This window comes from Oryza brachyantha, chromosome 7, assembly GCF_000231095.2.
Source record: "Oryza brachyantha chromosome 7, ObraRS2, whole genome shotgun sequence".
NCBI classification, from domain to species: Eukaryota; Viridiplantae; Streptophyta; class Magnoliopsida; order Poales; family Poaceae; genus Oryza; species Oryza brachyantha.
The window spans coordinates 13,824,292-13,849,075 of record NC_023169.2 but is presented as its reverse complement, the minus strand read 5'-3'; the positions used below and the strand labels follow the sequence as shown (position 1 = coordinate 13,849,075).

The 24,784-nt window shown below is 42.1% G+C and overlaps 1 protein-coding gene and 3 pseudogenes across 2 annotated transcripts; 3 read left to right on the top strand and 1 right to left on the bottom strand.

The window, feature by feature from the left end:
- Positions 1-5,261: 5,261 nt before the first annotated feature.
- Positions 5,262-10,503, bottom strand: LOC102716335 (skin secretory protein xP2-like). Of its 2 annotated transcripts, none has more exons than XM_040526370.1 (6): positions 9,204-10,503; positions 8,961-9,097; positions 6,910-7,018; positions 6,690-6,816; positions 6,551-6,611; positions 5,262-5,964 (listed from the first exon to the last, which is right to left on the bottom strand). In XM_040526370.1, the coding sequence occupies exons 1-6, from the start codon at positions 10,404-10,406 to the stop codon at positions 5,580-5,582; spliced, it is 2,022 nt and encodes a 673-aa protein (XP_040382304.1). In that variant the 5' UTR covers positions 10,407-10,503; the 3' UTR covers positions 5,262-5,579. The 2 variants fall into 2 exon arrangements, with proteins under 2 accessions (XP_040382304.1, XP_015694683.2); XM_015839197.2 differs by having other exon boundaries at positions 9,198-10,502.
- A 44-nt stretch (positions 10,504-10,547) lies between these two features.
- LOC102716056 lies at positions 10,548-11,875 on the top strand (annotated as a pseudogene).
- A 1,496-nt stretch (positions 11,876-13,371) lies between these two features.
- On the top strand, positions 13,372-16,249 carry LOC102722875 (annotated as a pseudogene).
- A 3,885-nt stretch (positions 16,250-20,134) lies between these two features.
- LOC102722593 lies at positions 20,135-22,508 on the top strand (annotated as a pseudogene).
- Positions 22,509-24,784: the final 2,276 nt, after the last annotated feature.

Here is a 24,784-nt window from a genome sequence, read left to right as displayed (position 1 = left end):
ATAAAATAAGAACAAATTTAAATAAAACATGATTAATGAGATAATGGTGGTATAATATTTGATCTTACAATACAAATATTTATATTTTAAAAGAAAGTAGTTCTCTCTTCAGCTTTTGAACCGGGTTTAGCTGCAGATGTGACGAGAAATCGCCTCCTTGGGCAGATTACATTAGCTGTACATGACGAGGAGGGCTTTTTTTGGGGTTGGAGGGCAGCGGCAATTCACGTGGTAGGTAGTAGTCGTCACGTCTGCGTGTCCGTGTCCTCTAGCCGGTCAGCCAGCCAGTGTGCGGGCCGGGCCGCCTCCGCCTCGGCTCCTCCGCTTCGCTTTCCTAAACTTTGCCCGGCGACCGGACGTCGGGATTCGGGAAGGGGCCCGTCACTTTTACGAATGATGCATCTCAAAGCCATTTTCTGTGGGGTTCTCCGCTTCTCTCCCTGCGTCTCGTCGTTGCAGATGAGGCTGGTGTTAGAGCAAATCTCATATCTATCCCGAATACAGATGATGCAAAGGGAAATAAAAGTTTCAGCGCATCATGTATCTCAGGTGGTGTCTAGGAGAAGAGACTTATTTTTAAGTAACTTGTTCCATGTTTGGACGTTTATTATAAATAGTAAACGTAAATTATTAATAAAACTCATTCATAATCTTGGACTAATTTGTGAGATGAATCTATTGAGCTTAATTAATCCATGACTAGCCTTTGTGATGTTACAGTAAACATGCTCTAATTATGGATTAATTAGGCTTAAAAAACTCGTCTCGTGGATTACTACTCATTTATGAAATTAGTTTTTTATTAGTCTATGTTTAACACTTCAAATTAGTGTTCAAACATCCGATGTGATATGGGGCTAAAAAGTTTAGTCCCATCTAAACAACCCCTCATTATCTAAAAATAAAGCATCATTCATATTGAAAAGAGAAATTCCAAATATAAATATTCTTTCTCCTCTGTCCATATCTCAACGTACAATCACAAGAGCAAAGAGCAATATTAATATAAGAGAGGTGGTTGTAAAATAATAGTAAAACAATATATATGATGCAATATGGATGTTCTGTTAAAGTGATGCATGATATGAATGAAGAATCTACTTTGAATAGTCATTCAACCGACAATATGGATGATGAAATTTGGATGAGCTATTGGGTTTACTCTTAGAGCATCCCAGTAGATAAAGTCATCTCATTCTTTATCTTAAACATAATAGATGATGAAGGCTAAAAAAGTAAGCTTCAGCAGATCATCCATCTCGTCCAACATTTTTAGATGACATCCATCCTAAGAGAGAAACATCATATTTAGAGTATTCTCAACCGCTCATCTAAATTTAATCATCTATATTGCCATTTGGATTACCATTCAAAATAGATTCTTTATTCATATTAGTTATCCCTCTACCAAAGCATCCATATATATTTTGTTAATATTTTACAACCACATACTTTCATATTGTTATTATTATCTTCTCTTGTAATTGGATGTTGATATATGGAAGAAGGAGAGAACATTCATATTTATAGTTTCTCTTTCCAATATGGATAATGCTATATTATAGAGGATGTGATGGAGTATCTGCTAAGAATGCTCTCGCCATTGTCGTGGCTACTGGTGGCTACTGTCGTGGCTACTGCAGGCCAAGAAGGCGAGTACTATGTCACTCTCACCATTGTAGTATGTTTTTGGACGATGTGGGTGTTGGTGGTGACAATGTGGGGGTGGGTGGCTGGCTAGATCTGGAGGCGTACCATTGTGGAGAGGATGTGGAATACGACGGTGGCTGGTTGGATCTCTGCTCGCACGTTCTCACAAGTCGCTAGCTACACGGGCCCCCGCCCTCCGTCCGCTCCATTAGCGATAGTGCTCACCTGGCCTCGCCCTTCTCTCTATCCTGGTATGCGCCATTGCCTGTCTCCTCACCCGTCTTTGCACCACCTCCCGCCGTCTGCATCATCACCCGCCTCCGCGACCTCTCCTGCATGCCTCCGTGCCCACCTTCGAACGACATCATCTGCTCCCTCGCGAGCTTCCAGGCTCAGGCAAGTCGTTGTCTGCCTTCCCCACTAGCCTTTGCACCCTCGCCAACCTCTACTCCTAGGAAAGTCGTCGCCTGCCTCTCTTGTCGCCAGTTTGTGTGTACGCATTTCTCTTATGCCAGTGTGTATGCATACCACCAACATGGGTAGTTAATATCTATTAGTAAAATATAATTAAGTGGGCTATAGAGGATGTAATATGGATGCCTGAATTGAAATTGATATTGATTGGGTTGGATTCTAAGAGCATCTCCAAGAGAATGTTAATACTTTACTCCCCAAAATCTTGTATTGGATCCATCCAAAAATATCAATTTCAAAAGTATTAACATTCTTTTAGAGGAAGGTGAATTCTATTTCAGCCCAAACAAAGCAATCAAATTTCTTCGGTATGAATTTGATTCACTTTCCTAATCAATATCAATTCACTCAAAACCCACCCTGATGCTCGTCGCTCGTCATCATCTAGCACCAATTGCCATTGTGGTCGCCATCGTAGCCGCCGTTGTCAACGATCTGATTGAATATGGTGATCCCCCCGGCCGTCCATGGCAACTCCATAGGACTCTCTGACCTAGCGAAAAGGACAAACAAAACCGTTGTTGCCTATGCGACACTCCGGCATTGTCAGCGATGTTGCACCCACTGGCGATGACCTCCTGTTCAAGATACTCCTCCGCTTGCCCCACAACCACACTCCCTTCCTCTTACCTCCATCCTTTGCAAGCGCCAATGTAGCCAGGTCTTTGACCCCGACTTCCTCCGCCACTTCCGTACCAGCCATCGTCGTCGAGCGATCACTTCTTGTTGCAGTTCAATGACGGTTGTTTCTCCATGACGCTCGGTTCCCATGGTTGCCCCGCCCTCATCATCAACAGTAGGCAGCACCACTTCCTAGCGGTTGGCCATGCATGTTTGTTGCTATGTACGTCCATATCAACTAATGCAGAACAATTCCCTGATGCAATAACCAGGACAGAGTACTAGAAACGGTGGTGCTCGTGGGTGCCTCCGACACCATTATTGGTTTTAACAACACTATTGAGTGAGTGTCTACTTAGTAAGCGTGAAGAATATGAGAACAATCCAATATAGGAATCTATGGATTAAACCCATTTGTGCCCAGTGTTTTCTTAATAAAACTATTGCAACCCAAACCATTTTTTAGCTATGCCCAAACCACTCCAAGCTATTTCCTGCTTTAATCCATTTCCACCCAACCAAAGGCTATCCATACTAAAATCCAAACCATTTAATCCCATCATGCCCAACCCATTAACATGTCTAATTTCATTCTGATCTCGTTGCGAGGAAATAGGCAAGGCAAAACTCAAAAGGCCAGTCTTCCAAGTCAATGAACCCGATAAAGATAATTGTTATTTTCATATATCGAGTAGATTGTTCAGTAATAGACTAAAAAGTGATAAGAACCTTAATTTCCCTACAATCCCTTTAAAAAAGAGAAAGGTTACCTCTTTTTTATAAGATTTAATGAGAATTGAGTTTTAGGTTATGGTTTTTCTGTACCTAGATCCCCCAAAACCACAGTAATCTTTACCATGGATTCCAATGAATCTAATTCACATTTTTCAAATGTAAAAATGGCTATGGAGAATCCCTTAACCATTATTAAAACTAGGTCAACTAACCTCACTCAACTGTTTTGAAAGAAGTATTGCTCTATATGTTGGGCTTAAGTGCAATTACACTAAACAGAACAATAGAAATCTTAATGAACCCATATTCTAGTGGCAATTCTACCATTAAAGAATAAAAAGAGCCCACGAGGGCCTAGATGTTTGTAACAACGTGGAGCCTACGTGTCAACCTCGATACATTCCTTCTTCCTCCCTTCTCACGGTCTCACCTAGAGGTGAAACTTGAACCGTGCTTTCATAGGTCGGCTCGAGGCACGGCGGCCTAGCACAACAGAAAGCACGGCATGGCCGAGCATGAATTGGGTCAGGCCTAGGCCTAGAACACAAGCAGATTGAGCGGCATGACCTAACACGGTTGTTGGGTCGTGCTTGGGCTGGCAAGGCACAAAACATTCACGTCAGGCCTATTTTCTTCATGTGTCGTGCTTCCACAATAAGCTGATTTTCTTTCTAGGTCATTGATCGTGTCACCATGAGTACATCCGTCACTAAATGCCATGTTCACGTTAGAACTGTGTACGACGCGACACACCTATCTCGCAAACGTTGTCACACAATCACGCATAGATGCGACTGCTTTATCAATCGGGTGATTCCTCTAGTTTAGTGCTTCAGCACGCCACGGCATTGACGGCTTGACGCATAGGCTACCGCAATACGACATGACAATACGACAGTAGAGCAGACAATCGGTACTGAACCGACATGGCCCAAACATGCCCGACATGCTTTTAGGCTATGTTTGGGCTACGAAATCACCCTTGCGTGCTGACATGGCGTGGCATGATGAGCAAGTCTCGGCAGGACCTGTTTTAGCACGAAGCACGATGGGCCAGTCCGTGCTAGCATAGCACGACCCAAGTCCCACCTCGCTCTCACCTCCTCATCTCCACGGTGGTCCTGACTCAGGAAATCCAGTCGTTTGTCGCCCCTGGGCTGCTTCGTCATCGTCGTTGATCCGGCGAGATGGAGGTCGATGGACAGGCGATGACTCCATATCTGGAGGACGACGCTATCTCTACCGGCTCCATGTTCGGTGGTTTCGCGGTGGCGGCGGTTGTCCTTCCACCGCACTCACAGCGGGGATCTCGACCCGCCGCGGACTCCCCTCGTCGTGCTGAAAAGAAAGAAAGGGAAGAAGGTGGGAGCTCGCCGGACCCCCGAGCTCGTATTCTGTTCCAAATCTGGCGGCCAGCTTGAGCTCACCCAATGCAGAGCATCGTCGAGCCTGGATGCATGAGTTGCCTCAGGATGAGGCGGTGGCGACGGACACCGGAGGTGGAACGGCCGCCTCTGCCGTTGTCAAGCCCAGACGAGGAGCGCACAGCCCTGGTGGCGACGCTCGATTTTACGGTTGAAGGTGAATCGAGTTTGGCCTATAGACGCTGATGATGACCGATGCCGACGTAGTCGCCGCCACCGCCGGCGGGGCTTAGCTTTCACCCTAGCTCCAGGCACGGAGATATATAACAAGTTGAGGGCGATAATTTGTCATCTGAAATAGCAACCGCAGACAAAAAGGCACCGAAATGGTGGCAGTACGGCCAAATAGCCAATGCAAAGCTCCAACCAGATGTTAACTAAAGATGGTAAACAAAGACCTAAGCCTATGTACAACCATGTCGAAAAACACAAGATTAACAGGTACGGAAAAATCACTTTGAGAATATCCACAGTTCACAGACCTACTAAAATCAACGGCCCGTATAGGCCGATAATCACGCTAAATCAGGCAATCTACCGCCTAACAAATCCGGGGCAAACCCTCACATTTCCATGCCTCAGAATGAACATATTCTTCCATGCTCATTGCTCTCACAGTTATGACACTCCCACCTGAACTGGAACAGGCAGCAGCTACTACATCAGCAGTTGCAGTTATGAGGAAACGGTCTCCTGCTGGCCAACGGATAATCTGTCAGGGCCTCCATTACTCTCAGCTACAGCATCTTTAACTCCAGAATGATTTCCCTGACCGTCTAGCTCGTCCCCTGAACTGACTTCTTCGGATTGGTCAGATGGGGGCACATATACCAGGTTTAGCAAGGAGTCGCCACATCCACCTAACTCGATGGAAGGGCAACTAATACTGCCATCCTCATGGGCAGACTCTTGCTGAAGCAACCGTTGCTTAAATTTGTCTTCAGGGGTGGTGGCCGAGATGCTCCCGTCGCGTATCTTCTCACAGCAACTTAAGCACAGCTTAAAAGGGCATCTTGGGCAGCTTCTAAGGAATTGGTGCACAGAGAGCTTGCAGTTATTGCTGCTTTCAAATAAAATTTCATAAGATATCTGACCAGATGAGAAATCCAATAGAATAACACTGCAGTCAATGATAATTTGTTTCTAAGAGTACCTCAACCAGCATAAATCAGCACATATAGTTCCAATAAAATATGTGTACGCCTCAAATAACTATGGTTTCTCTTTAAGATGATTGATATTTTTTAAAAAAAAATCCATTCACGACATCATAAAACATCAAACAAACCTGAAATTAGGAAACGTGCTAAAGCAATATTATGATTAGTTTGTTTAATAATTCATACATGGAGATTTTAAACTAGCTACTCCCTCTGTTCCAAAAGAATCAACTTCTAGGGATGTATCTAGACCCCATGTGTCCAGGTCCATCCCCAGAAATTTCTTTTTTCTTGGACAAACAGAACTGGGATGGTATACTAGTAAGCTTCTGTTACTCATTACCATAATAAGATCTTAACACATGTACAACCATAGTGATAGGTTATACTGCTTGATATTGTCATGAGTAGAGAGCTAAATGATAAATGAACTATGCCATATGCTACTAGCTCATATAATTGAGAACAGCAGAGATCAGAGCCTACCAGTCGAGTGGTCCACTTTGCTCATCAGCTACCTGGACACGGACACTTGATAATTTTGTTTCTATTAAGAATAAAAGTAGAGTGATCAATTCATGCTGACTGTCTTGAAAGTGGCAAACCAAATATTACAAAAACAAACCTTGTATTTTTGCTTCTATCTCCAATTCATCAAGTTGCTCCTGGTTTAGTTCTACAGGTAAAAGCTTATACAATTGGTGGTTGCAAATCTTTATACTGATTAGCTTGTCTTGATCACCTGACGATTCCTGAAGATTCAAGACAAGCACACCAATGAATAAATACAATGATCAAAGGATGTCAGAGATTCCCATCATGGTATTATCTAGTAAAATAATCACCTTACTAATGGCACCCTTGGTCTGACCAAGGGTGCATTGTTTACAATCGCAGCAGCCACGGCAAACTGGACAGCGTGTCTTTATATCCTTCTTAGACATCCCAGAATACCTGCATAGTATGAATAGTCAGGAACAAGATACATGGGAATGACAATACCTAGTCAAGCATTGGTTGATCCAGAAAAGAAATTGTTTCTGATGGATTTGTGTCCATAACAAATTGCTAGTGACAAGCAAAACTCACAACAATAACATTTTCTCGAGATTATTATCTGGCAAAGCATGCGTAGCCAAGGCTGTCCATAACAATGAAATATTTCGAATAAACCTGCATTTTTTTATTTACACTCACTCTAAGCCTAATAATAGATATATTACCATCCCTGTAAATACTAGGTCAATAACTAATGCCGAAGGAACATAACAATTGAAATTAGCAAACTCCATCTCTAATGAAGCCAATGAGAGGAATACTTTCAGCACAAATTCGTGTGTTAATAATAAATTATTATTTCCCATCTCATCCTTTAACTTATACTTAATATAAGCGAAATGTTTTATCAGTGATCAAAAAATAATTTATGGGCAAAACGTTTATATATGGTCTTAGCGATTTAAAAGCAAATACAGAAAAAATGAACTAAGATGAGAACCCCCTAAAATCAACTCCAAAATTATGTTTTACAATTCAAATTTTATCTTATGCTTATAAAAAAAAAGTCAACCTGCAGGGGTAAGACAGCCCCCAGGCATTAAGTGTAAAAGAAGACCACCTCATGCAGGTCAAGAAAAACCACGAACCCCTGCCCCACCCTTACACAGCGGCACCGTAGCCCATGTGGCTTATAATCTGAAGGGTAAACGATGGAGTAATTTATTTTCACCGCAATACAATAAATCAGCACATCCATGAACCGAAAACACATTGAACTGAAGTTACCGTGAACTGTTTGTTTAGCTTTTCAAACCCTTCCAAATTGACAAATCGGGGAGTGTGCACTAGCCGGTCATACACTAGTGCCATTTCCAGCTCAGGTTGAGTTGTTTGACACTGGATTGTAAGATTCCAATGGAGTAAAAGAAAAGCTACTATAAAAATCCTATGCACCTAAATGCTGTTCACTGGACCATAAGATAGTATATGAAAGACAGGTGGACAAGAACGCAAGTGGACACAACCTCATCATAAAACATACCAGGCGATGACATCAATGTTATCATGATGCATTGACATCTTCATCTCAACACGATGCAAATCAATTTCTTATAACAAAAGTGATTTTTAAAATTATCGGGAGCAAAAATGTGAATTTACATTTGAACACTACTACTCAAGATCAGGTATCAAGTAAACATGATAACACAAGACCAGTCAATGAAAAATTCCCCGTTACATGGATGGATAAAAATAGCGGAATAAATGCTAATAACGTTCTTTGGGAAGCAATGATCTGAAGATCCCCTCCCCCTTCCCCACATTCCAACCCTGTAACCAATTACACATGATCACTCTAGCTCCCCCCCCCCCCCATCCACTGCCATTTCCTCCATCCGTCTCATGTTGACTATTCAACAACATCGGTACCATCTAGGCTGCAAGCAGTGGTGCTGGTGGTAGGCTAAAGATAGCTCTACCTCCCCCAATCCTTTACGTTTTCCGGTCTGGCAAAAATACTCTTGTTTCCCTTTGCCATCAGTCGGTGTCCAAATGGCAATTTAAGATCACTGGCAACCTGCAATCAGGATCCCAATCGGGTCTATGGATTGCAGGTATGATCCACAATCCTGGTAACTATAGTTGATAAATTTAAGTAAATGCCCTCCACTCTTGGAAAGTTGGCGCTACTATACAAAATTTTTAAAAAAGGGAAATCCTGAAACTCAGTCAATTCATTCTCTTAATTGCTCAATAAGTATCACCTAATTTCTCATACTTGAGTTGAAATGTTTAGCTCTACAGAGTACAGACATCTTAATCACAATACAGCAATCAACAAAATGCAAGTCTTCTAAGCAAGCAACTAAACCAATCACAAACAAACCCCACTAACCATTTGTTGATGCAGCTGTTGCAGAAGCACATATTGTCACAGTCTTTGCACTGGACAATACGGGCGGCCTTCTTCATCCCACAGTGGTGACATGTCTTTTGTGTTGCCTTAGTCATACCCATTGCACGAGGAACAACCTAATCCAGCATAAATCAGTAATAAGCATAAGACAGCCTAAATACAAAATAATGCAAAACAAACCATCAATCGGGGACAATTCAATATTTTATAGGCGACCTTAACTGGGCCAACAGGCATGGGCTCAGCATTCTTTGAGCGGTAGCAGCGCCTCGTCGGAACAGGAATGTCCACTCCAACTTTTGCCGTCACTGGTGATGGCAACGAGGCTGCAGGCTCGCTGCTCCCTGGAGAGATCCTCATCAGTCCATTCGGGAGATCCCTAGTCACGTCGCTATTAGCTGCGGGAGGTGATGATGGTGACGCATTCACGTTCCTTCTACCCTTCCTCCTGTTCTTCTTTTGCCGCTGGAGTGCAACTGCAAGGACCTCTCCGTCGGCCGGTGGCTTTTTCCCCTTGTTGGCCCTCGAGTAGTGGTACTCGCAGAAACTTACAGTGGGGAGCGCTCGGGCTTGGCAGCGCCACTTCTTCCCATCACTGCGGCGGCACCGAAGGTGGTCGGGCAGAGGAGGGGGAGAGTCGCCGCGTTCCCCTGCCTTCCGCCGGCGACGCCGGCGCGGTTGCACAGGGGTTCCTTCCTCCTCTTCGTCATCCTCGGGGGGCGGGTCGGGAGTGGCCGCGCGTTTGCGGCGGCGGCCGCGGGTTGGAGGGGACGGAGGTGATTCCTCCGAAGCATCCTCCTCTGCCTCCTCCTCCTCCTCAGCCTCCTCGGCGTCGGAGGCCTCACCTTCGGGATCGGATTCCGCGCCTTCGCCTTCATTTTCGCTGGCGGCCTCAGCGGTTTCCTCCTCATCCTCCTCCTCCCGCTCACCGTCGGCCTCGGCGGCTTCCTCTTCATTATCCCCATCCGTCGCAGCGGCTTCCTCCTCGTACTCACCGTCCGTCTCCTCTGCTTCGCGCTCGGAGTCACTCCCAGCGCCTTCCCCTTCCACCTCAGCATCCTTCTCCTCCTCCTTCGCCTCCGCCTCGGCCGCACCCGCTCCAGGTTCGGCGTCCATCTCATCGCTCCTGTCCTCATCCCCTTCCGCCTCCGCCTCCGCCTCCTCCTCCTCCTCCTCCTCCTCCTCGGCGGCTCCCTCCTTGGACTCCTCCATACCCTCGTCATCGCTCTCCGACGACTCCTCCTCCTTACCCTCCTCCGTATCCGTACCGCCACCGCTCCCGGCGGCCTCCTCCTCAGACTTGGCGTCCTCCGCGTCGACCTCCTCCACGGGCTTCGCGGCGTCGGCGGCTCTGCCCCTCCCCTTCCCCCTCCCTCTCCCCCTCCCCCTTCCCCTGCCCCTCCCCTTGTACCGGCGGGGCGGCATGGCTGGCGGCGGCGGCGGGCTAGGGTTCCGGCGAGGCCGGCCTAGGGGATTGGGATTTTTGTCAGATCAAACTGGCCCGGGGAGAGTGACGCACGCAACGCAGGCGAGAGAGAGAGGAGAGAGAAAGAGAGAGAGAGGGCGATGGGGTTAAGACGTCGCCGAGAGGTGGGACCCACTCTCTGACAGCGTCAGGGGTGGCTGCCGCGTCGGATGCGATGCGATTAGGAAGATCCACGCTGTCACGGAAACGGAAGCTAATTAAGATCGCGCGGGCGTGGGGAGGTTTAGGCGGAGGGCGGATCGGCCGTCCGATCCGGATCGGACGGTGGGCATTGTACGATGCGCGGTCGTGAGCTGTTTTTGTTGGGGTCGGGGGGGGGGGGGGTGGTTTCGTGAGGGAGCTGCGTCTGATCTGGGCCGTTTTAATGCCCCAGATCCGGCGGCTGTGGGCGAGTAAACGCATTCCTGTTTGGGGGCTTTTGGATTCAGAATAAGTTTATTTTAGATCCCTCGTCTTGATACCTAGTTTCAAAATCATCCCTCAAACTCTAATATCCGAAATATTAGACCCCAACTCATAAAAACCATGCGAAAGAGGTCCCCAGACAGTTTCGCTTACGTGGCATACTAGTCAGTTTGTAGGACCCACTTATAAGTCAAATAAAAAATAAAAATAAAAACTTCCTCCGCTCTCTCCTCCCTTTCCAGTCTCCATTGCCATCGCCACCGTCCGGCTAGGCGGACGGAGGCCCCCGTCTCAGCGTCGTGCTAACGAGCTAGCCATCAACTCCTGCGCGCCGTAGCGGCGAGAGCGTTGAGTGTGGGGATTCAGCATCGTCATCGACGGTCGCCTCTGCGCCGACATCATCGCCTATGTGACGCGGGACGCAGCCAGGTACCTCCGCCGCACCGGCGTCGACTTCACCGTCCCCGCTAGTCGCCTCAATGGCGTGGTCTCCTGCAACAGGGACGCCGACACGTACCTCCCCGATGCGGCATCCAACCTCATCGACCTCGTTCGCAACTTCCGTCACAAGAACTTCACCATGGAGGAGCTCGTCATCCTCTCTAGTGCGCACTCCATCGGTATCACCCTTGCCGCCCCTGCCTCCCAGATCAACCTGGCTACCGCCTACCGCAGCCTACTCGTGTCCAAGTGCGGCAACGTGTCACCAACCCTGAGCAGCAACCTGGCCATGGTGAACAACGTGTGCGACGAGGAAGCGGCGGCGGTGGCGAGGAGCTTGCTGGGGTTCGTGCCAAGGCTAAAGAAGGCAAAGGACACAGCTACCATCACAACAACCTGGCTATGGTGGTCACCTTCCACCCTGACTGCATGGGCACTGCTCACCGGAAAGGAGGCGTGCGGCCACGTCATGGAGTATGCCGAGAACGGCACGAACCTAGACTTCGCCAACGCGCTGGTGAAGCTGAGCAAGCTGCCCATGCCGGTGGGGAGCAAGGAATGAGAGAGAATTTTTTTTTTACTTTTTTTGTTAGGCTGACAGGTAGACCCTACATTTTATTAAGTTTACTTAAGCTGATATATAGGCCCCATAAATTTTTAAAATATTTTTTGCTGACTAGGACGCCATATAAGTGAAACCATCCTCATATAGCGCTGGGGGACCTCTTTTGCATGGTATTCTTGATTTAGGGTCTAACATTTCCGGTATTAGGATTGAGGGATGATTTTGAAACTCTATGTCAAGATAAGGGACCTAAAATGAATTTATTCCTTTGGATTCCGTGTTTGGAATGGGCCTGTGGGCTCGGGTGGTCCGGCCCAGGAGAGGCCTCGCCTTTGCAGAAGTGGAGTTCACTTTGATCTGGGCCACATTTTGCTCTCGTTGAAACACTGCAACTGGTTTCCCCAACCATACGTTCTGTTGGTCAGAGATTCAGAGAGGTCTTTGGAAATTTTCAACTGTTAGCGTTGGGAAATGCTAGATATTTCATTTAATGGGTCGTACGGCCAAAATTTCTTATATTTTAGGACAGAGGTACCGGGTGGTATATTATTTTAGCTTCCATTGCATAATCGGTAAATTTCATAGTTGTTATTGGGCTGGTTTTGTTTGGTGCCAAAATTGACCTTTCCCCTTTTTTTTTGCCAATGTCAAATTTTGACAAGTTTTGGCAAAGTAAAGTTGTGTTTGGATTAAAACCAAAATAGCCTAAGTTAACTACTGAAATCGTCTTATTTTCTAGGCTTGCCAAATTTTGGCTTCAATCCTAGGCAATGCTGAGATTACCAAATATTGATAATGTTAGTTTAGACTACAAAAAATCAGCCATTAAGGCCTCATCCAAAATATTGATAAGGCCAATTTAGACCATAAACCAAACCAGCCCAAGCCCATTAAGGCCTCATCTAAGACAGATGAATTTGAGAGAATTTTTGTGAGGATTAAACAGAACCGCATAAAAATCCATGCGTTATTAAAGAACGCTAACTGTCGATGTATAGTAGTATAGTTAAATCTAACTATATATTATATATTGTTATAAGTATATTAAATATTGTATTTAAAACTTCGGTAAGATATGTTGATTAATTTATCTATTTTAATACGATATATAAACACAAACTTATCGCAATGTATTTTAGTTTTAATTTTACTTATTTTTTTTTACACATACTACCAATATTTTGTAAGAAAATCCGATCCGGTAATGGACAGCCCACGATCATTAAATTAAATAGAAAATTGCAAAAATGACATTTTCAATTGTGTGTTCGCTATTTTGACACTGGTCACACATTTCATAGACATAGATAGACCTACATGTCATCTACTCCGAGTGTTAAAATACAAATACCACATATTTAAAGTGTCATGTTTGCAGATCTGCTACCTTGAAAATATCTTTCCACTGGGTCAGCGTCGTCGCGAGTGTCACCTACTCATCTGGCCCCAGCTAACCGCATGCGATGATGCGATGGTGACGCTTGATCCATGTGCATCTTAAAATAATCCGCATGGATGCTTAGATCTGCCAGAAGCTCATGAGTGCAAGCAAACAGTATCTTGTTGATTCAACTGACCAAACGGAGATTATCTTTTCTCTCTTTAGTCTTTGCATCTCGTCTTCTCGTGATCTTCTTTTGTTTGTTCCTTCAAACTTTGTCAGAATCCAGTTCTTGTCTCCTCCTAGTTGTTATGATCAATGGGCAGCTCTTCATCCTACAGCGCTATCCCAGTAAGTTTTTTACTCCATTTTTCCAGCTCACTCTCTTAGGATGCGTCTGCATCTCAATTGCCTCTCGCTACCAGTTAAGAGAAGAGAATATATGGAGTTCTGTGTCAGATACTGAATTCTCTGATGACTAGCTAAATGTTTATGCTTTATAAAGGATAAAAATATATTATATTATTTTTAGAATAAATAGAAAAATATTTTCATGAAATATGTTACCATCTTTTTTATATAAAAAATATCCATATAAATTTGATTTTATATGGATATCCATCTCGATTTGATTGATTTTTAATACTACGAAGTTAAGGAGGTAAATTGTAAAAATCTAGTATGAGGAGCTGATGGTGACAGACCACTGTAGTTTTTTTTATAGTAGTAAAGATAGTATCATTCGTGTGGTATCTTTGGAGTACTTCTTAGTGGTTGTTTTCTTGAACTGCAGGGTAATCAACGTGAGCTAATTACAGGGTGCGATGAAGACGACCATGGATTAGCCAAAACCCAGGTTTTCCAGTTAACCTCCCATACTGAAACGGATGCTTACAGGTTATAGCATCTTCACCTTCTCAGCGTTGGGGTTCGATGGTAGGGGAAGAATTGGGGCATTCTCATCTGCTGGCTTCTCGGAAATGGATGCTTCTTCGGGTTCAATGGCATGGTTACGATCGAAGATTACTATGTTTACCTCTTCCCGGTACAGCAAACTCTGATTAAAATTACTGGTGCAAGAGGATGTTACTTGCACCTGACTGAATATACATATATGCGTTTTGATTTCTGAATGCAGAATTACCATCCCACAAGAGTGATTACTCTCGTTTATCAGCCGTTCGTCCTCACCACAACTGCTCTGTTCGCATATCATGAGGCAAAGATCAACACTAGGATGCGCAACTTGGCTGGATACGCTCTGTTCTTCCTGAGCTCATTTGGAGTGATCATTGTAAGCAATATCTGGGTTATTATCATCATCATCGACAAAGACTTGTCCTCCTGAACCTGAATTATTTGTTCTTGTGCAGCTAGACGTTGCGTCGTCAGGAAAGGGAGGGATTGCACCGTTCATTGGTCTATGTCTGGTCGCGGCGGCTTTCGGCGTTTCAGATGGCCATGTTCAGGGTGGGATGACTGGAGACCTGTCCTTGATGCCCGGAATTCATCCAGGTGATAGTTTTCACACAACCTTACAGAAGTTCATTCATTAGCTAGAAATTTTTTATCAAACTTTTGCTACAAAAAAATATGCTGTAATGTCTTCATGTTTGGATTTTTTTTCAGTCTTTCTTTGCTGGCATTGCTGCATCTGGAGCAATAACCTCTGCACTGAGGTTGCTGACAAAAGCCATGTTTGAGAACACCAGAGATGGCCTCCGCAAAGGAGCCAGTACGTGTTCGAGCATCCAGAAATATTTTATTGAGAAATAAATAAATCCAAAGATCCTTGATTACGTTTTTAGATAATGAAAAGATCCTTGATTACTGAATATCCTTTTGGCAAATGGCAGTGTTGTTCTCTTCGATAGCATGCTTCTGTGAGCTGCTGTGTGTCCTACTCTATGCCTTCGTCTTCCCAAAGCTGCCAATCGTGAAGTTCTACCGCACAAAGGCTGCTTCCGAAGGGTCTCTGACGGTCACTGCTGATCTTGCTGCCGGTGGCATCAAAAGCCAGTCAGATCCTTTGGTATGCTCTTCAGACAATTAATCATGCTCCAGTTGAAAATATATCATGGCATGCTGAACTTCTCAAATGGAATTGATTATTAGGCTGAAGAAGACCCAGATTATGCAGAACGATTAACCAACAAGCAGCTGCTACATCAGAACATGGACTACGCTCTGGACGTGTTCCTGATCTATGTGCTGACACTGTCAATCTTCCCTGGCTTTCTGGCTGAAGACACTGGGACACACAGCTTGGGTTCTTGGTACTAGTTATACTAACCTACTTTAATATCTGAATCTGATTGTGTATTTGTGTTCACCATAAGAACATCTGGAAAAAAATGGTGTTCTTTTTTACATTTTCATCTACTAATTCATCATTCAAATTGGCAATTAAGGTATGCGCTTGTCCTGATCGCGACGTTCAATGTATCTGACCTGATCGGAAGATACATTCCACTGATCGAGCAGATTAAGCTGACGTCCAGGAGATGGCTACTAATCGCAGTCACTGCAAGGTTCTTGCTCATCCCTGCGTTCTACTACACGGTGAAGTATTGTGATGAGGGCTGGGTGATCATGCTAACTTCGTTTCTTGGGTTGAGCAATGGATATCTCACCGTCTGCGACATCACTCAGGCACCCAAAGGCTACAAGGTTGGTCTCTGAATTTTTCTGAATAATACATCTCTTTTCGTTTCAGGTATCTACCGGCATTGGCTGATTGGCGCAAGTCGTGTGCTTGAATTTTTGCAGGGGCCTGAACAGAATGCTTTGGGCAATATGCTTGTGTTCTTCCTCTTGGCAGGCATATTTTGTGGGGTTGTTCTTGATTGGATGTGGCTCATAGGCAAGGGGTGGTGATCAAAATGGTTTTACTCGCAAGTTCAATAGGATTTTTTTAAATGTTGATATCACTTTAAAACACTGTCAAAATTATAGTAATATGTTGTGTTATTTATGAAGTCGGAAAGAAACAGCGCTCCACTTTTAAGCTACACTCGTATTAATTACTGTCTTTTCAAATAGAGTTTTACTCTCATCCTTCTTTTTTATCTCGAGGTACCGGCACCGATACCTTACGATACCAAATCGTTTCTGAATGTTGGATTTATCCAACAATACACATCATGCTTACCTAGATCTAATGATGAGAAACGATTTATACCTCGAGGTACGATGAGAGTAAAAGGTACAAAGGAAAGGATGAGTCTCATCCTTTCTTTTGTACCTCGAGGTACCGTTACCTCAGGGTACCAAATCGTTTCTAATCGTTGGATCCAACAGTGCACATCCTACTTAGCTAGATTCAACGGTGAAAAACGATTTGGTACCTTAAGATACCAAATCATTTCTGATCGTTGGATACAACGGTGCACATCAAATTTAACTTAAGTTGTCACACAATTGGCTAAAAATAGACTTGCGTGTTAAGGATCATATATGTGTGAGTTAAACAATTGTTATAGAAAATACGCTTGCGATTAATATAAAAAGTTAATACATTGCTTGAAAATGGCAACATGGCATTTTATGCTTTTTTTATAGAAAGTACTCACTTCGTTTCATATGCAAAATATTTTGGTTATGCTTAGATTCATCTATTAATCAAGGTGTTCGGACCCCTTAACGCCCTTCTAGATGACGGAAAAGGCATACATATAAAATTCCATGTACAAATTGGTATTTTATAATTTTAAATATGTCATATGAAATCAAATCGAGACAAATTATATATTAAAATTTTAAAGCTCCAAGATATCTACAATTTAGTAGTTGACAAAGTTTTCATTTAAAGTCATTTATTTGTTACAAAATCTTAAAGGTACATTACAAACAACCTCCATTGGAAATAAGCTCTATACTAAAGTTATAAATATCAACAAGATCTATAACATCTTAGTTGATCATTTTTCATTTGAAATTATTTATAGTGCCAAATAGTATTACTAGTATCTAGCAGTGAAAACCATCATCTAGAAATTTTTTTTATTTATACCCTTTCCGCTGATTTCGATGTTATAAAAACTAGACATGCTTATTTAATCTATTAAATAGTTTTAAATTAAAAGGAATGAACTACAAAGTTTATATATTGTTCATATGTACATTTTTTATGTATAACTCATCTCAACCGAAGATTGTTTGGAATGTAGATATGAGATTTTGTAAGAACACATTTGAAATTTTGTAACAAAAAATTTGGTCCTTCAAATTATTTTAAATAAAAATATTGTCAACTTTGTAGATTTTCGAGCGTTATAATTTTGATATAAAGTTTGACTCAATCTGACTTCATATGACATATTTAAAAACTGTAAAAGTAATATGTACCAAATTGCATGACAAATTTTACATTTAGGACTTCTTTAGTAAATAGGTCAGGAAAGTGATTTTCCACCCTCCAAAAGGTATCTCTAAATCTTAACCACCCTTTCTTTCGCCTCTTTACATCCTAACCATCCATTTATGTTCATTTCCTGATCCCACCCTTCATGGCCAATTATCAAAACATGTCCTAAATGTAGGGTGTTGACTCTAAAATTAAATATCTATTATATCTATTATATATCTATACTATTATAAAAAACGATAATGATTCTGCAAGTTTTTCGTCCGTCTGTGCCATGGGCCGATTCTGCGCTCGGCCCACTCGTGTGCGATCGCCGTCAGTCCGTCAGCCCGCTTCCGTGCCAGGCCACGCGTCTCGCTCGTCGTCTGCTATGGGCCTCTTCTACGCTCGCGCCAGGCTGCGCGTCGCGCTCGCTCGCCGTCAGGCCATCGGCCCGCTTCTGCACGTTGTATCGTATCCGATTCTGTACAACGTCCGCTGCCGCCGCGCGTCGTCTGCTTTTACACCGGTGACCAACAGTTCGATCGAAACTTCTAACATTTATAAATTGTTCAGAAATCAGTAAGACAAATATCAAATTATTGCACATTACAGAAACAAACAAGCACAGAATTAAGTTCTTGTTTAGTTTCTAAAAACATCACATCGAATTTTTAGACACCTAAATAAAGCATTAAACATAGATAAATAAAAAACTAATTGTACAATTACGGAAGAAAGGTTGAGACGAATCTTTTGAACCTAATTAGTCCATAATTAGCCATAAGTGTTACAGTAATCAAGATGTGCTGATGACGGGTTAATTAAGCTCAAAAGATTCATCTCGCGGTTTCTAGGCTAGCTGTGAAATTTGTTTTTTCATTTGTGCCCGAAAACCCCTTCCAGTATTCGGTCAAACATTTAACGTGACAATTTCTTCCAAAAATTTTATCATCTAAACACCCCTAACACACGACTGCCGTCCACCAAACATCACTGGGCCTTTAGGTACGTCACGCATGCATGGGATTGCCGGAATCGAGATTATCATTTAATCAATATTTCTAAATAAATAGAATTATCGTTAAATCGATATCACTAATATTTTAACATCCGCTGCAAATATTTGAATAGGGATAAAATTTCTAAACTTTAGTTTTCTAACTTTTTTAACGTCGCATTGAAGTTGGTATTAAATAGTTGAATTCACTAAAGTAAAATAGTAAGAATAGTTCCGCTCATTTTCATCGCTATATTTAGAATTATCTTTTTTCGTATTAGAAAAAATTTAAGCTCAAATACAAAATCATAAATGGACCTTACGGTTAGCTTATAATATTAAAAGAAGCATCAGTCATTTTTATAAGATTTCATGTTTTATTTAAGCCGTTGTAACGCACGGGCATCCTGTATAATAAAATATTTCCTCCATTGCCCACCTCTCTCTCCGCCGGCGCGGCCGCCGCCCAACCGCGCTGCCGTTACTGCTGGCGCCCTCCGCCGGTGGCGGACTGTCGCCAAAAGTGCTCCCCGCACAGGCTTTCCCGGTGCTCCTGTCTCCTTATCCGCGGCCGCAACAGCGCATCGGAGCAGATGGGGGATCCTCCTGTCCTGTCGGAGGTTTCAGGCCAAGAAGATGCAGTGCTGGGGCCTGGGCGTGGGGTCCGTTCCTCTTCTCGCCGCGCATGCATTATGCAAGAAGGTCTCCTCTTTTTGGATTTTTCAGTCCCATATTTGATCTAGTTTCTGTTTCCGAATGCATCCAATGCTGTGTGAGCTTCATGAGCAGTTCTTCGTTTCAGCTCAATACTTTGTCCCGTGTATTGCCAGTATTTGTTTGTGCCAGGTCCGGGTGTGAACCTGGCCATGAGCTCACTTGTCTCACTCAGAGAGAGCGGGTCTGCAAAAGATGAGTATCAGTGCATCATCCCAAGAATCTTCACTTTCTTGACTATCAGCGGAGATATTGCAGGCAGGCTTGCTGGATTGAGAATCCATACATCCCTTTCCAACCAAAAGATGAAGACGACACGAAACCAATGAGATATACGGCGAAATTTATAGGAATTTCGGCGTGTGTTGACTCTAAGAAGCGTGAAATTTTGCTCCGACTGGACACTGATGAGGCGCTGTCTCGGGGTTTCTATGAATCTATGGCCTAATGGGAATGCGCCCGCAAAGGAGCAGTCAAAATGTTGAATTTTTGGTTGGGTAGTCAAAATGTTGAATAGGGGTATAATTTTCAATCCCCAGATAAGTATTAGAAGTGTTTTATTTCCACTATCCAATGGCAGCTATCCCGTGAAGTTGTACACGCCCTTGCTATCACCAATAATTTTCCTCATGTGACTGTGATCCCATCTGTTGGCATTGACGCTTTGATGCAATGACGTATATAATATTACATGATTAGCATATAAAATATTTATTAGTTCATCTAATCTGACAGTATTAATCAATGCAACCCATTGCTTCTTTTATGCCACTTTCCCCCTCCAAGTTTACTCTCTTGTTCAATTTGTGTCTGTGTTTCTCCTTTCTGGCCTGTCACTATATGTCCCTCTTCCTTCTAACGTTGGGCATGCGGCTCCTCATACCTGAGTGATCACGGTAAGTTTTGTTTTGTGTTCTAAGTTCCCAATTCTGCCTATATCTCTTTTGCATTATCACTCTCCACTCTACTTAGTACTTGTTCTTCTTGATCATTAGGGCCATCCTAGTTGACTACAAACATGGCCTATGGTAAAGAAGACCAAACAGTATGCATTCATTCTCCTCACTGAAAATGTTATTAGTCCCTTCAGTTTTACTAAATATGTGTTCTGGCAATGTTGCGACTGTTAATAGGGAAAACATTGGGGTATTTTAATTTGCTGGCTCCTGGGAAATGGATGTCTCTTTGGGTTCAACAGCATGCTTACAATCGAAGATTACTACACCTTCCTCTTTCCGGTATGAATTGTATGAAGTAATATTGGTTTCTTCTTAAACATCTAATAGTGAAAAAATTGCTGACAAGAAGGAAGTCTTTTTAACATATTTTGTGTTCTCTGACTGCAGAAGTACCATCCAACAAGAGTTGTTACTCTCACCTATCAACCGTTCGTCCTCACCACAACTGCCATATTCACCTATCATGAGGCAAAGGTTAACACTAGGCTGCGCAATTTGGCGGGTTACATGCTATTCTTCTTGAGCTCATTTGCAGCAATCATTGTAAGTATTACTTACTGCAGTTATAACGTGGTTAATACTGAATCAGAACCGTATTCCACTGATCTGTTCTACATTGCAGTTGGATGTTGCAACTTCAGGGAAAGGTGGAATCGCACCCTTTGTTGGCGTGTGTATCATTGCTGCTGCCTTTGGTGTTGCCGATGGTCACGTTCAAGGTGGAATGACTGGTGATCTCTCCCTGATGTGCCCAGAGTTTATCCAGGTCAACCTTTTCGCTTAGAAACATAGACAAATCACTCCTTTTAGCTACAATTTAGCTCAGCGATTCGTTTTGTTTGATTTTCAGTCCTTCTTTGCTGGACTAGCTGCATCAGGCATGATAACCTCTGCATTGAGGCTTATAACAAAGGCAGCTTTTGAGAATTCTAGAGATGGCCTTCGCAAAGGAGCTAGTATGTTGCATCAATCATATAGCTTGTCCCTATGCAACCTCTATCTTGCATCTTACATATTCACTTAATTGATGCAGTGTTGTTCTCCTCAATATCATGCTTCTTTGAGCTACTGTGTGTTCTACTATATGCCTTCGTCTTCCCGAAGTTGCCAATTGTGAAGTTCTATCGTTCAAAAGCAGCTTCAGAGGGGTCTTTGACAGTCGCTGCTGATCTTGCTGCTGGTGGCATCCAAAATCGCCCAAATCCATTGGTATCTTCTTAGTTAGTAGGAAGTTTTGTATCATTCAATGAATCTTACAACAGGATCTATCAACACTTAACACTAAGTTTTGTATGGATTTTCAGTCTGAAGAAGACCCTTCATGTGTTGAACGTTGGAGTACCAAGCAGTTGCTATTTCAGAACACAGACTATGCATTGGATTTGTTCTTGATCTATATATTGACACTGTCCATCTTTCCGGGTTTTTTGGCTGAAAACACAGGATCACACAGCTTGGGCTCTTGGTACTGTCCTACTTTTCCCTTCCTACTTGATTTTGAATTGATCACTGATAGATACTTCTAAAACCCATCTTGTTCTTGTCGCCGTCATTATGCAGGTATGCACTTGTCTTGATCGCGAGCTATAACGTATGGGATCTGATTGGAAGATACATACCTCTGATTGAACACGTCAAGCTGAGATCTCGAAAGTGTCTACTGATTGCTGCCGTCTCACGGTTCTTTCTCATTCCTGCACTCTACTACACTGCAAAGTACAGTGACCAGGGCTGGATGATCATGTTAACATCATTTCTTGGTTTGAGCAACGGATATCTCACGGTCTGCATCCTCACCGAAGCCCCCAAAGGTTACAAGGTTGGTGAATTGAATGTTTACAACCATTTGTGTTGTCCTTTGTAGCAGTTGATGAAGCTACATCCATGAATGATCTTTCAAAGAAAAAAAAATCATATCCATGAATGATTGTGCTTGCAGGGACCAGAACAAAATGCTTTGGGCAACTTGCTTGTACTTTCCCTGTTGGGAGGCATATTTTGCGGGGCCATTCTTGATTGGCTGTGGTTGATAGGTAAAGGGTGGTGACCATTGATCGACTTGTGTAACATATTCTTCATGTTCTCTGTCCTAGTGCATAGAACTATAGATGCAATTAAGCATCAAGCAGTACTACTACTTGATTATCTCGGCGGAAATTTCACCTTGTATCTACTCCCTCTAATCACCGATATATGTCGTTTTAACATTTTTCCAAGTTAAACTTCTGAAATTTGATCAGCAAATAACTTTTAAAATATTTGTAAACTAATATTTTTGTTCGTAAATTTGTTTTGAAAATTACTTCCATAATCTTATAAATAAATTCTAGTAGAAAAAAATATGATCGAATTCACACCATGAGGACCAAAGAAAGTCAACTGACATATATTTCTGACCAAAAGGAGAGAGCGCGTAGGCTGTGGTCTTTTATCTGGTTGTTCTATCATTTATGTTATTAAATAACTATAAAAATTAAATAATCTTTTATCTTTAGCTGAAAAAGAATAAATGTTAATGCATGGTTTGAGGCCTAAAATATCATGATTCACACATATAATACTATAGTGTAATATCGGTTTTATAATGTAAGATTTTTTAATATTGTCTAATTTTATGTGAATGCTGATAAATCTAGAGATATATAAACCATATATATTGATCAACATAACATATCAAGTTAGCCGTAACTTAAAAAAGACCAGAAAAAAGTTAGCCGTAACTTAAAAAAGGTCTTGGAATATAGAATGGAGGGAGAACTAATATTAATCGATATTGCATTAAGCGTCTTTTTCCTCCACTGTCTGCTGACTCGAGTTTCAGATGCTGGATCCTTATTAGCAGATAAAACAACAGTTCAGCTTAGGTAATTTCTACTGAAGGTATCTAACGCAATCATTTGGATTAGTTCAGCAACGCAGATGACGACATGCTGTCAGCATCATCCATGCCACGTTTCTCTGGATTTTAGCAATTTAGCCATTGGTGCAAGCAAATGATTGTGTTTTTAGCGGCGGGGTGTTGATGGCCTAGATTGATTGATTAGCCCTAAACACGGGTTATGATGGGACAAAACAAGCATCCACTTTCATGTAAGTAGTAGTACTGTACTATTATTTTGTGTTCCGTCTCAAAATAAATCAACTCTTCAGATTTTAGATATAATATTTAACTCTTCGTCGAATTAAAAAAATGATTACTAATTTTATTTTATTAGATGATAAAACATAAATAGTACTTTATGTGTGACTAATTTTTTCAAAATTTTTTAAATTTTTTTTAAATAAGACGGATTATCAAATACTCGACACAACAACTGAAAAATTGGTTTTTTATAAGACGGAGGGAATATATTGTAGTGTATGAACACCACGTTCACAGGTTCACAGCGTTTGACCAGAAAAAGAGCAGCAACCCTGGCAGCTATGGATTGTCATAAAGTAACGAAAATTAGGCATGTTTAGTTCCCAAATTTTTTTTTCAAAAACATCACATCAAATTTTTGGACACCTAAATAATGCATTAAATATAGATGAACCAAAAAACTAATTGCACAGTTATGTAAGAAATCTTGAGACGAATCTTTTGAGCCTAATTAGTCCATGATTAGCCATAAGTGCTATAGTAACCAACATATGCTAATGATAGATTAATTATGCTCAAAATATTCGTCTCGCGGTTTCTAGGCTAGCCGTGAACTTCGTTTTTTTATTCATATCCAAAAACCCCTTCCGACATCCGATCAAATATTTGATATGACACTTTTCCTAAAAATTTTATCAATCTAAACACCACCTTAGTCCAAGGTGGCAAGCAGAAAGGCCAAAGCTGAGAACCTCATGAAAAAGCACGTCGATGTCGAAGTTAGTGGCGTTTTCGATTCAGGGATTTTTTTTCCTTATTACATCGGATGTTTGATGTTAATTAGGAGTATTAAATATAAACTGATAACAAAAATAATTACATAAATAGATGCTATTTTATAGACAAATTTTTTAAGCCTAATTAAGACATTATTAGTAAATATTTACTGTAGCATCACATTCGCTAATTATGGACTAATTAGGCTTAATAGATTCGTCTCGTGAAATAGTGCAGAGAATGGGGTGGGTTTTATTAATAGCCTATATTTAATACTTCAAATTAGTGTCTAAATATTCAATGTGACACCGAAAAAAAAGTCCCAGTAAAAACAAACAGACCCTAAGAAGCAAAATTAACGCATAATAAAAAAGCTATAGCTAGCAACTTGGAAGCATCTAATCCCCAAATTTCTAATCATGAGAAGGACATTGGCTCTGGTTTTTGGCGGATAAAAGAGGAAAGAGTATCTGATTTTTTTCTAGTTATTTAATAATATAAAAGATATAATTAACTGTTAGGAAGTCAACATGTTATTCCATAAAGGTAATATAATAACTTTCTATATAATTTTTTTTAAAAAATAATCCATTTAATAGTTCGATAAACGTGTGCGCAAAAGCCGATAAATAATTTTGTGTAAAAGAA